The sequence below is a fragment of the Armigeres subalbatus genome, chromosome 1 (genome assembly GCF_024139115.2).
Source record: "Armigeres subalbatus isolate Guangzhou_Male chromosome 1, GZ_Asu_2, whole genome shotgun sequence".
NCBI classification, from domain to species: Eukaryota; Metazoa; Arthropoda; class Insecta; order Diptera; family Culicidae; genus Armigeres; species Armigeres subalbatus.
Window position 1 is genome coordinate 80,404,375 of NC_085139.1, and position 13,183 is coordinate 80,417,557.

Below are 13,183 nucleotides of genomic sequence, written 5' to 3' on the forward strand. Positions count from 1 at the left end.
GTAACCCTCTGCGGGTTTCGAAGGTACTTGAGGATGAAACTCGAACTACGCACATCACCCGATCCATCGTCGCTTATTTATCCGGAAAGCCGTGTTCGTGCATTAGCTGCCATAGCTGGTCCCGATCGATTGTATCATATGCGGCTTTGAAGTCGATGAATAGATGATGTGTGGGCACGTTGTATTCGCGGCATTTCTGCAGTACTTGGCGAATGGCGAACACCTGGTCCGTGGTGGAGCGTTCGCCCATAAAACCCGCCTGGTACTGCCCCACGAACTCCCTTGCAGTTGGTGCTAGTCGACGGCATAAAATTTGGGAGAGTACCTTGTAGGCGGCGTTCAGCAATGTGATTGCGCGGTAGTTGCTACAATCCAGCTTATCGCCTCTTTTAGTAGATGGTACACACGACACCTTCCATCCACTCCTGCGGCAAAAGTTTCTCCTCCCAAATCTTGGTAATGACCCAGTGCAGCTCTCTAGCCAGTGCCTCACCACCGTGTTTAAATAGCTCTCCTGGTAGTTGGTCAACCCCAGGGGCTTTGTTGTTCTTCAGCCGGCCAATCTCCTCCTGGATTTCCTGGAGATCCGGAGCCAGTAAAATTATGTCCTGCCCACGTTCTCCCAGGTCCATCCGCCATCTTCGTCTGCCACATCGCCATTCAGGTGCTCTTCGTAGTGCTGCCGCCACCTTTGGATCACGTTTATGTCCTTACACATATCAGGCTGTGGCACGTGGCCCTTACGTGAACGGTTTAACTTCTCATAGAACTTTCGTGTGTTATTAGCGCGGTACAGTTGCTCCGTTTCTTCACGGTCTCGATCTTCCTGCTGGCGCTTTTTCCTCCGGAAAATCGAGTTTTGTCTGTTCCGCGCCTGTTTATATCGTGCCTCGTTCGCCCTCGTGCGGTGTTGCAGCAATCTCGCCCATGCTGCATTCTTCTCTTCCACTAACTGCTCACATTCGCCGTCATACCAGTCGTTTCTCTGATCCGGGGCACCGTGCCTAGTGCAGCGGTTGCGGTGCTACCAATGGCGGATCGAATATCTCTCCAGCCATCTTCAAGAGATGCTGCGCCTAGCTGCTCTTCCGTTGGAAGTGCCACTTCCAGCTGCTGCGCGTATTCTTGGGCTAGTCTACCGTCTTGTAGCCGCCCAATGTTAAGCCGCGGCGTCCGACTTCGACGCGTGTTGTACACCGTCGAGAGTTTTGAGCGCAGGCATACTGCAACGAGGTAGTGGTCGGATTCAATATTCGCACTGCGGTAAGTGCGGACATTCGTGATGTCGGAGAAGAATTTACCGTCGATTAGAACGTGATCGATTTGGTTTTCCGTTTCTTGGTTAGGTGATCTCCATGTGGCCTTGTGGATATTTTTGCGGGGAAAGAAGGTGCTTCGGACTACCATTCCGCGGGAGGCTGCGAAGTTTATGCATCGTTGGCCGTTGTCATTCGATACGGTGTGCAGACTATCCGGTCCGATGACCGGTCTATACATTTCCTCCTTCCTACCTGTGCGTTCATGTCACCGATGACGATTTTAACGTCCCGCAGTGGGCATCCATCGTATGTCTGCTCCAGCTGTGCGTAGAACGCTTCTTTCTCGTCGTCGGGTCTCCCTTCGTGTGGGCAGTGCACGTTGATGATGCTATAGTTGAAGAAACGGCCTTTAATCCTCAGCTTGCACATCCTTGCGTTGATTGGCTGCCACCCAATCACGCGTTGGCGCATCTTACCCAGCACTATGAAGCCGGTTCCCAGCTCGTTGGTGGTGCCACAGCTTTGGTAGAAGGTAGCCGCTCGATGCCCGCTTTTCCACACTTTCTGTCCTGTCCAGCAAATCTCCTGCAGCGCCACGACGTCGAAGTTGCGGGATGTAATTCATCGTAGATCATCCTGTCGCAACCTGCGAAACCTAGCGACTTGCAATTCCATGTTCCAAGCTTCCAATCGAGATTCTCTATTCATCGCCTAGGTCTTTGCCGATTATATCGAGTCGCATTATCTCTTATATTGTTCGTAATGATTGGTTTCTAGGCGGCTTATTGGGCCTGCGCAAACCTCCTGTCTCGTCGGAGGGCCGTCGTGTCAGGGCTGTTTAGCGTCCCACCTAACACCAGGACTTGGGCTTGTGCGCTTTGAGCGGCACACGGTCGCTTTGGTGGGGCCTACTTGCGGATACATGCAGCTATTTATAGAGGTTTAACAGGGCCCACTGTCAAACCCCACCACATCCTAGGCAAGCCCCACAACTCGCAGATGGCCTGGGGAGGGATCGTCAAGCCCTTGGACATAGTCCCTGCTGCCCGTAAAGCACGAAATCAAATTTAGTTGCTCGAAAACATAAAATAAAATGCATCAAGGCTTCCTTTCCGGATGGAACAAATTAAAGCTTAAAAAGCCAATCTCAGTCTGGTTGCAGACCCCCAAAACAGAAAGCAACGAAACCACCCTTCTACGAATTGGTTTTCAGGATTTCTGCCACTTTGGCTTCGTATGCCGATATGCACAGGCCGGTCCAGCACGCCGGTCAATGTCGGTCGATTCATCCGAGCAGATCCCTTGTTTAAAATTATATGTAAGGAGACTGGAGACTGTATACCTTCTGCACTACCCTCCAGTACCATACATAAACCATCTCATTGCTTATCTTTGGAAACCCAAAAGCACCGAACACGATACAATCGTCCTCATCAGTATCATGCAGTACGAAGTGGAGACCTAGGTGCTGCTGCTAACCCCTGAAAAGGGGTTCTATATACATGCACGAGATAGCACATTCCTGGCGTTGTATGGGAGAAGGTGCCCACTTTACTCAATTTCGACACAGTTCAGGCGCCAGATTGGCAAGGAATGGACAGCTTCTGCACCTGATCCAAGCAACAAACTGTATGAAGGCTAACATTAGGGTGTTTCAATTGAAGAACATTTTTCTCAATCTTTCACGAGTAACATGTTTTGGAGCGTTTTTTTTCGTATTCTATACCAGAGCCTCAGAAAGGTTTTCACAGATAACATCTCTCACGTGCACATCCAGAGTGATCGAAATACTTGTGGCCAAGCTCCAACGTGATATGGTTGTTCTGACAGAATACCTCTCTAGCTGGAAGATTTATATCAACGCGGCGAAGAACCAGATCATAATTTCTCCCACTCCGAATCCCACAAACTTTTTCCATCAACCATCGACACAGCAGTGTTATCGACAACCACGGAATTGCTTCACCAAGAACTTCAAAAACAGAGTCGCTATTCAAAGCATTAATTAAATCGCACCCTAGCGTACAGCACTCAACCAACAACAACAGCATCCCCTGCATTTAATTCTTTTCCAATCCCTAAGAACTGCTTTCTGGTTTTCACGTTCCCAACACATAAAGGAAGCAATGATTTCCTGCCTTTTTCTGAACCTTGTTTTAGAACGCCATTCAGACTACTGCTGCCTCCGCCCGCCATCGTCACCGCCCACTCTCCTCGACAACAACAACATGATTACCGACCGAGCAGAAGCAGCAGACCTTCAGCCATCTTTTTGGAACGGAAAAACCCTTTAGCAAATTTCTGCTGCCTTCCCATTGCCACCCTTCTCGTAAATACAGATTTCTCCCTTCACTCCCGTGTCGGTCCCTATTGCGATGCGTTGGTGTGTAACAGCATTTTCGGGACACGGCGGTTGGCTGTGGCCTGTGTGCGAGGAATTTTGTTTGCTACTTCCGTTCTCACCACACACACCCCGCCCCGGCTCCTGACCGAAAGGAAACGGATCGTAATCGTGGAACTCTTGTATTTTAAAAGGGGATTCATATTTTATTAAAACTTCGCTAGGCGGCCGTGCCCGTCCCCGAACCGAATGCCTCGATCTCAACTTGTGGTCTTCTTTTCAATGCCCACCACCACCGGGAAGGGAGGAACGGGATGTTTGCAGCGCACGAGAAGGGCTTATGTACTGGGATTTGCGTAGGACGACATCGCCGTAGAAAGAATTGTGTTCAGCGGGGAGAAGAGAGGGCTGGATTTGCATAACAATTTCGTTCGGAATTGATTTTTCTTTGTTGTAAGAGAAAACTGGACATGTCGAGGAGCGTTACTGAAAGAAATGATCCGATGTAGATAAAATAGGATGGTTTTTGATCGAATTGTAGCTTTGCACAGGAAAGTATGCAATTTCAAAGTAATTGAGTTTTCAAATGAGATTTTTTTGCAGGAGAATAACTGGGGACTTTATTCAGCTTCTAGAATAAAATGATTGTTATATGGCTTTTCAATTAGTAATGTACTTATTAAAATGCAGTTTTAGAAATAAAAACAGAGAAGCCAAAATAAAACGAGGCCAAAGAAGGCCAGGAAGAAATTTCAGAGAATTTTCGAAGGAAACTTGTGGAGGGGAACTTTGTGAAAGAGTTTCGGGGGGACTTATAAAGGAATTCCAGGGGAAATTTTCAAACAAATTTTGAGTAGAATTTTCAGAGGAAATCTGGAGGCATTTTCTGAAGGAATTTCTGAAGGATTTTCGGAATGAATTTAAGGGAATTTTTGAAGCAATTTTTGTAGGCATAAGTCACCCAAAGAACAGCCCATGACATAAAGAAGGTAGAATTATGCCTAAGGTATATTATACCCTATGTCAATTATGCCTAACGTTCATTATGCCCAACGTAATTATGCCTAACGTCGCGGACCCAAACTCAAGCGGGAGGAATTTCAAGAGGAATACCGGAATGAATTTCTGAAGGAATTTCTGCGGCAATTTCGGGTATAATTCCGGGGAAATTTATGGAGGAACTCCAATGCGAATTTTCGAAGGAATTTCTGGGGGAAATTTCGGAGAAACTCCGAAACTTTCTGAAGGAATTCCTGGGAAAAATTCAGGAGGTATTCCTGGAGGAGTTTTTTGGAATATTCTCGGGGCGAATTTCTGAAGGAATTCTGAAAGTAGTTTTTGTACGAATTCCGGGGAAAATTTCTGGCAGAATTCGGGCAGGAATATCAGGGGAGGCTTCTGGCAGAATTCGAGGAGGAATTTCTGGTGGAATATCGAGGGAAAATGTTGGATGTTTTAAAAAGTAAATTTGGGATGAATTCGAGGGGAAGGATCGTTTGGCCGAAACTAATTCTGGCAAAAGCCATTTGGCCAGATGTCACTGGGGCGAACAAACCATTAGTGGGATTCTTGGTATAGTATGGAGGGTAGGAATCGTTTTGATAGAACGTGAACGATTGTACCCCGTTTGACATAAAGTCGTTTGGCATAACGTCGTTTGGCATAATGGCCGTTTGGCATAACGGCCGTATGGCATAATGGTTATTAGGCATAATTCTTATTAGAGCTGTGTTATTAATTATTGATATTTATCGACCCATTCAGCTACGTTGTTCGCATCATATGGGTAATATGTGGTAATTGGACGCATGATTGTTCGACGCAGCAAAATAAAAATAGAGAAGGTTTCTGTCAAAACGGGAACATTTCAAATGTTGACACACCTGTTAGCAAGATAAATCTGCATTGAATTATTTTTTTATTTTACCATGTAAGAGTACGCAGCTCTATCAAAATGGAACTCAGGAACTGGGAAAAATGATGATAAATAGGAACTGGAATAATTCCACAATAGCCCGTCAAGCTAAAAGATTTTTAACACCAAATGCGTTAAACACACAAAAGCTGCTCGCTTTGTCAAAAAAGATCTGTGTACTTATACAGGTTTAATAACAGGACATTGCTCGGCGAAATATCATTTAAAACTAATGAAGGTCGAAGATGATGTTTGTCGTTTTGTAATGAGGACTGTGAGACCTCTGAGCATTTATTATGCAGTTGTGCTGCACTTATCAACAGAAGAATCAAGTTCTTTGATAAGGGTATCTTACAGCCATCTGAAATATGGTCTTTATCGCCATGTAAGGTGGTGCGGTTCATACGTCACATCTTTCCATGCTGGGATAATACCTAAAATCATGTGTTGAAAGTCACTTCTTATAGTACTTATCACCTTGAACAGGTAAATATTAAACGGTTGGTATATCACAATAGATCTAAAGAATGGTCGCAGTGATAATCACCCAACAGGAACAAAAAAAAAGATTACGCAAGAAAACTTGCCCATTGTGCGTTTATAACTTTTATTAGAATAAGGATTCCTATTCTCACATGCGTTATGAGAAGTACAGTGAACTCTCCCTAACTCGATATTTTCCCTTACTCGATGAAATTCAAAGTCCCTTTAATCTAGCATACTGCATTTCCTCCGTAAGTCGATATCTCCCTTACTCGATATTCCCTAAGTCGAAGTAATTTTCCAATGTGTGTGTCATCCTCTATCCCTCACCCAGCTGGGGGTGTTGGTCAAGTAGTACTACGAATAATTTGATCATATCTCATGCTCTGTAATGGTGCCCTTTTCGTTATGAAGACTAGTGCTGTAAAAAGGAATCACTGCAGAAGCAAGAAGGGTGTCTTCAGAGAGTGTAGGGGATGGGGATGCACTAGCTAGCCATAACAGGTACAGCAAAACTTCACAAGGACGCCCTTATTCGTACTGACTACTCAGAGAGTAGAAGGTCGAGAAGAGCCACCGCTGCCAACTAAAGCGTGAACCGGATACCTGGGACTCCCACAATATCCGCAGCAATAGTAGCAAACGATGCCCTGTACGTATTTAGTTGGCAATATATGAGGTAACAAAAATATAATAGATACAAATGAGGTATCAAAAATATAATACAATTAACTCTCTAATTCCCAAGATCGCCTTTAGATGGATGTTTTTAGTTTTTAAATAATTAAAATTCATAATTCATTTTGTTGACATTGAAGTCAATCAAAGTGTATTTCAAAGTAACTTTAAGAAGCTTTATTAAAAATAACATAGTAGTTTTTATGTAATGTGTTTCATAAGTTGGTTTTATTTTTATATTTTAGTATTTAAATTTGTATTATTTCGATGAGTGAAATATTTGTGGTTAGTATTCTTCCACAATAAATCCGTTATCATAAAGAGCTTAAAAGATACATAATTCTTTTAATATGATAGAAATTATGTCCAAGTATGAAAAACTATAGCAACACAATTCTAAAAGTTTAACATCTGAATTTGACTGAAGATGGAAGTAAAAATGGTTTTGAGCGAATACGGACATTTGGGACTTAGAGGGTTAAAGGAAACAATTGGAACTTTCTCACCAGATTCAAGTGTTTTTTTTCTTCTCCATCAACCAGCTCCGCAATTCAGCAGGATACGCGAACAACGACGACCACAGAAACGATTTTTCCGGCGATTTTCAGTAGATGGTACAAGTTAAGGAGTTCGTTTAAGGGGTTTTTCCTTTTTGTCATTTATTGGATAGGGGTCACATTGTAGGCGGTGTGGAATCAGCATGTCAGTTTGAAAATTGTTTCTTCTTCCGGACGCGAAATATTATTCTCATGTATCACTTAGAGCGACAAAAAACCACAGAACAAAAAGCGGGCGAAAAAAAAACCGGATCAGTAAAATCTCTCTACATAATACTTTTTCACTTAAATTTAAATTAGCAAGTTGAATAAAACGCAAAAAAATGACGGGAGCAAAAATTTTCCGATACACTCCCGACCGCGGCACACTACGATTCATCATCGAAGTAATTTTCCAATGTATTTTTATCTCGCTAACTCGATGATGTCTGAAATAGTAACATGCACGATATAATAAGAAATTAAAAGTGAAAGTGATAAGCAGAGAAGTGAGAAGTGAGAAATAAGAAGTTGGAAGTGGAAAGCGAGAAATGAGGAGTGGGAAGTGCGAAGTAAGAATTGAGAAGCAAGTAGTGGCAAGTGTTAGAAGTGAGAGATTCGAAATGCGAAGTGAGTTGTGAGAAATAAAAAGTAAGAAGTAAAAAGTTAGAGGTGAAAAGTGATAAGTGAGAAATGAGAAGTCATTAGTGAGATAAAAGAAGGTATAAGTGCGAAGTGAAAAATGAGAAGTAAGTATGAAGTGAGAAGCGAGATGTGTGAAATGAGAAGTGAGAAATGAATAGTTAGAAGTGAGAAGTGAAAAGTTAAAAGTGAGCATTGAGAAATTCGAAGTAAGGAATGAGAAGTGAGTAGTGGAAAGTAAGAAGTTAGAAGAGAGAAATGTAGTGTAGTGCGAAGTAATAGTGAGAAGTGAAAAGTGAAAAATGAGAAGTGCAAAGTGAGAAATGAGATGTGTGAAATGAGAAGGGAGAAATGAATAGTGAGAAGTAAGAAGTGCGAAGTGAGAAGTGAATACTGGGAAGAAGGAGGTGAGATGAAAGAAGTAAGAAGTAGTAAGAAATGAGAAGTGAGAAAGGAGTAGTAAAAAATGAGAAGTGAGAACCGAGAAACGAGAAGTAAGAAACGAGATTTTTTTTACTTTTCTTCTTTTTTTCTCCTTCCTTCTTGTGTCTTCCATCTTCTTTATGTCTTATATCTCTCCACTCACTTCTAACTGCTCAACATCTCGCTTTTCACTACCCAATTTTCTTCTCTCACTGCTCGTAAATGCTTCCGTGTATCTCACTACCTATATCCTACTTCTCACTTTGCAACTATCACACCTCACTTCTGACTCCTCACTTCTCATTTCTCACTTTCCACTACTCACATGCTACTGCACACATCGCACTACTCAATACTCACTTCCATTTCTCAATACTCACTACTCTGTGCTTATTTCGAACGTCTCACTTCTCACTTCTCAGTTCTCGCTGTTCACTATTCACTTCGATCATCTCATTTCTCACTTTACTTAATAAGGAAACCGATTTAAAGTAATCGGCCAAAAGGCATTCGGTCAGATATAAATGTGTTCCCTATCTCGATACCTCCCTAACTCGATGGTCCCTTCAATATCGAGTTAGGGAGAGTTCACTATAGTTTTAAAGATGAATCATATTGTCACCCTCTTCTACAACAGTCAAACATACAGAACTCCTTCTGCCTGGTAAATGCATTATTTGAAAGAAGATATCTGCGCTTTCCTTAATCAAGTAAATGTCCAAATTGAAAGAAGGATTCATTTCCTCTCTTTTGTTTTCTGCCGTACAAATAGATTCTTTAAAATAAAGGATCATTTATTTATTTATTTATTTATTTATTGAATCGTCTTCGATGGTATCGTACAGACTAAAATTAAACTACATTCTTAATCCTAGTTTTGAAACAATGCTTAGAAATATTAAAATCAAACATTTCACACACAATGTTGAAATTTCTGAAACAGGAACTTAAAGGGCTGTTATACCCATAATTTGTCAAGTGCATGGGGACAGCGATGAGTGTAGCGTGCCGTAACCTACGGCTAGGAGCGATGAGAAGTTCCGAGCAATCTATGTATTCTTTGAGGATGAGGTGGACCAATAATCTTTTTAGTTTCAACCGTCTTCTTGACAAAAGTTCAAGATCCACCAGCTGACAGCGAGCAGGATAGTCTGGTAAATTTTCAGGGTCATTCCACGGTAAGTGACGAAGTGCAAAACGGATGAATGATTTTTGAATACGTTCAATACGAATGACTTGCGAAGTGTGGTAAGGATCCCAAACAGGGGCAGCATACTCAAGAATGCTACGCACGAGGGCGCAGTACAGTGACTTCAATGCATATATATTTATCGTTAATTTTTATATTTTTCGGTGAAAACTAAACACACACTTTGCTTAATTTTGCATAATGTAGGCCGAAACGTTATGCAAAATTATGCAAAATGTGTGTTTAGTTTTCACCGAAAATATTAACAAATTAACGATAGAAAAGTTCACGGTGACCCAAACCATACCAAGCAATGCATATATGTCTGTAAACTGCGATGCATTACGACGAATGAATCCGAGAACTGCCCAAGCTTTAGCAGTAATTGTAGAATATGCTCATTGAAACGCAGTCTAGAATCCATTACGACTCCCAAGTCTCGAATTGAAGCGACACGGTCCAGTTCCATTCCATCGATGGTATATAGGCGAAGAAGTTCATCAATGTCCGTCAGCAGAGCAACGCAGTCTAGTAATGATTTGATCATCCTGAAGATTTTGAGATCGTCGGCAAACAGTAGTTTTGCAGATGAGATTCGAAGGCTTAGGTCGTTTATGTAGAGAACGAAAATTTATGGCCCTGCCTTGCGGAACACCGAAGGAATGTTGAAGTCCTTGGATCGGGAAGAGTTTGTTTCAACGTAAGCTTTTCCGCCAGTCATGTAGGATAAAATCCAGTCCGCTACCCAGTCTGGAAAGCCCGTGTGTCGCAACTTACTGACGGCATGATGATGTGGTATGCAGTCGAACGCTTTCGAAAAGTCGAAGTAAATCAAATCCACCTGATTTCGCCGTTCGATTTCACGGAACAGCACGTTAGAGTAACATAACAGGTTGGTCGTAGTAGAGCCACGAAACCATGCTGGTGATCCGATATTACATGTTTAGTTGCTGATAATATGACTTTGCGGATCATAGATTCAAAGAGTTTGCCAAGACAACATAGTATCGATATACCGCGGTAGTTTTCAACATTGCGCCTACTTTTTGGTTTGTGGACAGGGATCATTTTTGCAGTTTTCCATAATTCCGGGAACGTATTGTCTTTCATCGATTGATTGAAAAGCAGTAGCAGTGGAGTCGCAAAAGATTCAGCACCGCTTTTCAGAAGATAGGGCGTTAAGCCGTCCACTCCTGCCCCTTTGGACACGTCAAGCTCACAAAGAGCCTCTAGCACTTCACGATGGGAGAACTGAAAGCGTGGAAGACGTATTTCATGGACTGGGACGTTCTGGAAGCCTGCTGCCAGAGATGTTGCATTGAATACGCTTTGAAAGAATGCCGCAAAAAGGTTCGCAGCCTCGTCAGATGTAGTTGCAGTAGCGTTACCGTAATTCACAGTCTTCGGAATTTGGTTACTTGTCTTCTGAGATTTCACAAACTTCCAAAACATGGAGGGGTTGTTCTTTAAATTCGACTGCAAGTTGTCCAGGTGTCTACGGTAGCAGGAGTCAAGAAGCTCGTTGTAGGAAGATTCCACCAGTCGGAGTGCATTCCTGTTCTCATCGGTTTTGTTGGCGAAGAATCTTTTGTACGCTTTTCTCAATTTGTTTCGTTGGTTACGAAGTTCAGCATTCCACCAGGGGTTTCTGCTAATACCATGATTATCACTTCGGCGACGAGGTACCATCAATTGAAAAACTTCATACAGTTTGTCATAGAACAAGACAACATTACCATCGATAGAAGGCGCCTGGAGATATTGATTCCAGTTGATCGTAGAAAGCTCAGAATTAAGAGAGAGACAATCGCATCGCCGGAAGTCGAAATCTATAGCATCTGGATCGCGTTCAGTTTGAGCGGGTACGAAACTGCAAACATCCATTTGTATTAGCACTGGCGGGTGATGATCATCTGTTGGTAGGAGGGGCAAGGCTGGCTGAGAAACTTCTAAGATGTCCGACGAGCTCGTGAACACAAGATCAAGCACTCTACTATTACGATTCGAAATGGAGTTGATTTGCACCAGACCGCTGGCGGAGATTGATTCGGTTAGAGAAATTTCTTGCTCGCTAGACGCATTTACGGGAAGCAAGCCGTTGATATCGTCGTTTCCCAGCAATTAGCACACCCCACTCTACTAAGGTTGCTGGTGGACTCACTACGATCACAACGAAATATGGTGTAGTCTGAATTGCATATATCAGACCGTAGCCACGTTTCGGTTAAAACTACTATGTCGTAATCACAAGCCGACAATCGTAGATTCACGTCCGTCGTTTTCGTACGTAGGCCCCTGACATTCTGGTAGTAGACGCACAAGAATTGCGCATCATTTTGAGCAATGACGTTGGAACAATTTTCAGCTGGATGAAGCGTTGCGGCATTTTGGCTGGAATCGGGATTTTTTACACGAGTTGAACTGGTCGTATTGAGATCGTACTTGCCTGAGAAACGTTGTTGGAAGGTCCCTCCACCTGTCTCAAGCACAAGGCCGGGACGGCTGATGATCACTGGCTGGAGTGGCTCGACTGTGATGATCATGTCTCCTATATATCTCCTCGGAGGTTATTATTGCGAACACTGTACAAACATTGAGTCTTTAGCCGAACAAATGTCTGAATTGAAAGAAGGGATCATGTCTCCCTTGCCTTAAATCGAGCAACTGCCCAAATTGAAAGAAGGAATCATATCCTCTCTCTTGTCTTCTGCTGGGCAAATAGATTTTGTGAAATAACAGATCATGTCCCCCCTGCCTTAAACCGAGCCAATTTCAGTACTGAAAGAAGGAATCATATACTCACTTGCTTTCTGCTGGAACTGGGACTGGGACTGAGCGAATGTCTGAATTGAAAGAAGGCATCATATCCCCTCTTGCCTTCTGTCGAGTAAATGTATCATGTCAAAGAAAGAATCATATCTCCCCTTGCCTTAAGGGAATACGGGAAGAACAAACAATCATCAAATCGTCATCATTTTCATCATTGAATGCTTAATTTTGTTTCTACAACAAATATGTTTTTGAAAAAGTATCAGCGGCGCGTTCTTACTCTCCATCTATATACTGATACATTTACAGTTACATCAATCAACTAAAAACCGAAATACGCCGCTCCAAAGTTACGAGGTGATAATGCTAGAAAGAGACAAAAGATAGGAAAAATAACACGGTGTGTAGTGCTTCCCCGAGTCACCTTAAACCAAGAAAATGCCCAAATTGAAAAAAAAAATAGGCGTCACATTCTCTCTAGTCTTCTACCGGGCAAACGCATCCTTTCAAAGCAGGGATCAAATCTGTCTTGGAGGAATCATATCTCCCTTTGTCTTAAACCGAGCAAATGCCCAAAATGAAGGAAGGATTCATATCGTCTCTTGCATTCTGCTGAAGAAATGCATTCTTCCAAAGAGGGGATCACGTCTTCCTTACCTCATACCGAGCAAATGTCAAAATTGAAAAATGGAATCATAGCCTCTCTTGTATTCTGGGGAAATTCATTCTTTGAAAGAAGCAATCATACCTTCTCTTGCTTTAAACTGAACAAATGCATTAACTGAATAAGGATTCATTTCTGCATCATATCTGTAATCATGTTTCAGAAAGAAGCGTATACTTCCTTGACTTAAAAATATTTTTTTGTTTTTGAAAATTTACAATTTTGTTGCTCAAGTGTTCGTCTCTTGTGACATGTCAAGAGCGATCTTGTGACTGACCCAGAGG

General features: G+C 42.6%; 1 protein-coding gene across 1 annotated transcript; it reads right to left on the bottom strand.

Moving 5' to 3' along the window:
• Positions 1 to 10,097: 10,097 nt before the first annotated feature.
• LOC134206295 (uncharacterized) lies at positions 10,098 to 12,009 on the bottom strand. The gene is made up of 3 exons (XM_062681999.1): positions 11,552 to 12,009; positions 10,510 to 11,498; positions 10,098 to 10,387 (listed from the first exon to the last, which is right to left on the bottom strand). The coding sequence occupies exons 1-3, from the start codon at positions 12,007 to 12,009 to the stop codon at positions 10,098 to 10,100; spliced, it is 1,737 nt and encodes a 578-aa protein (XP_062537983.1).
• Positions 12,010 to 13,183: the final 1,174 nt, after the last annotated feature.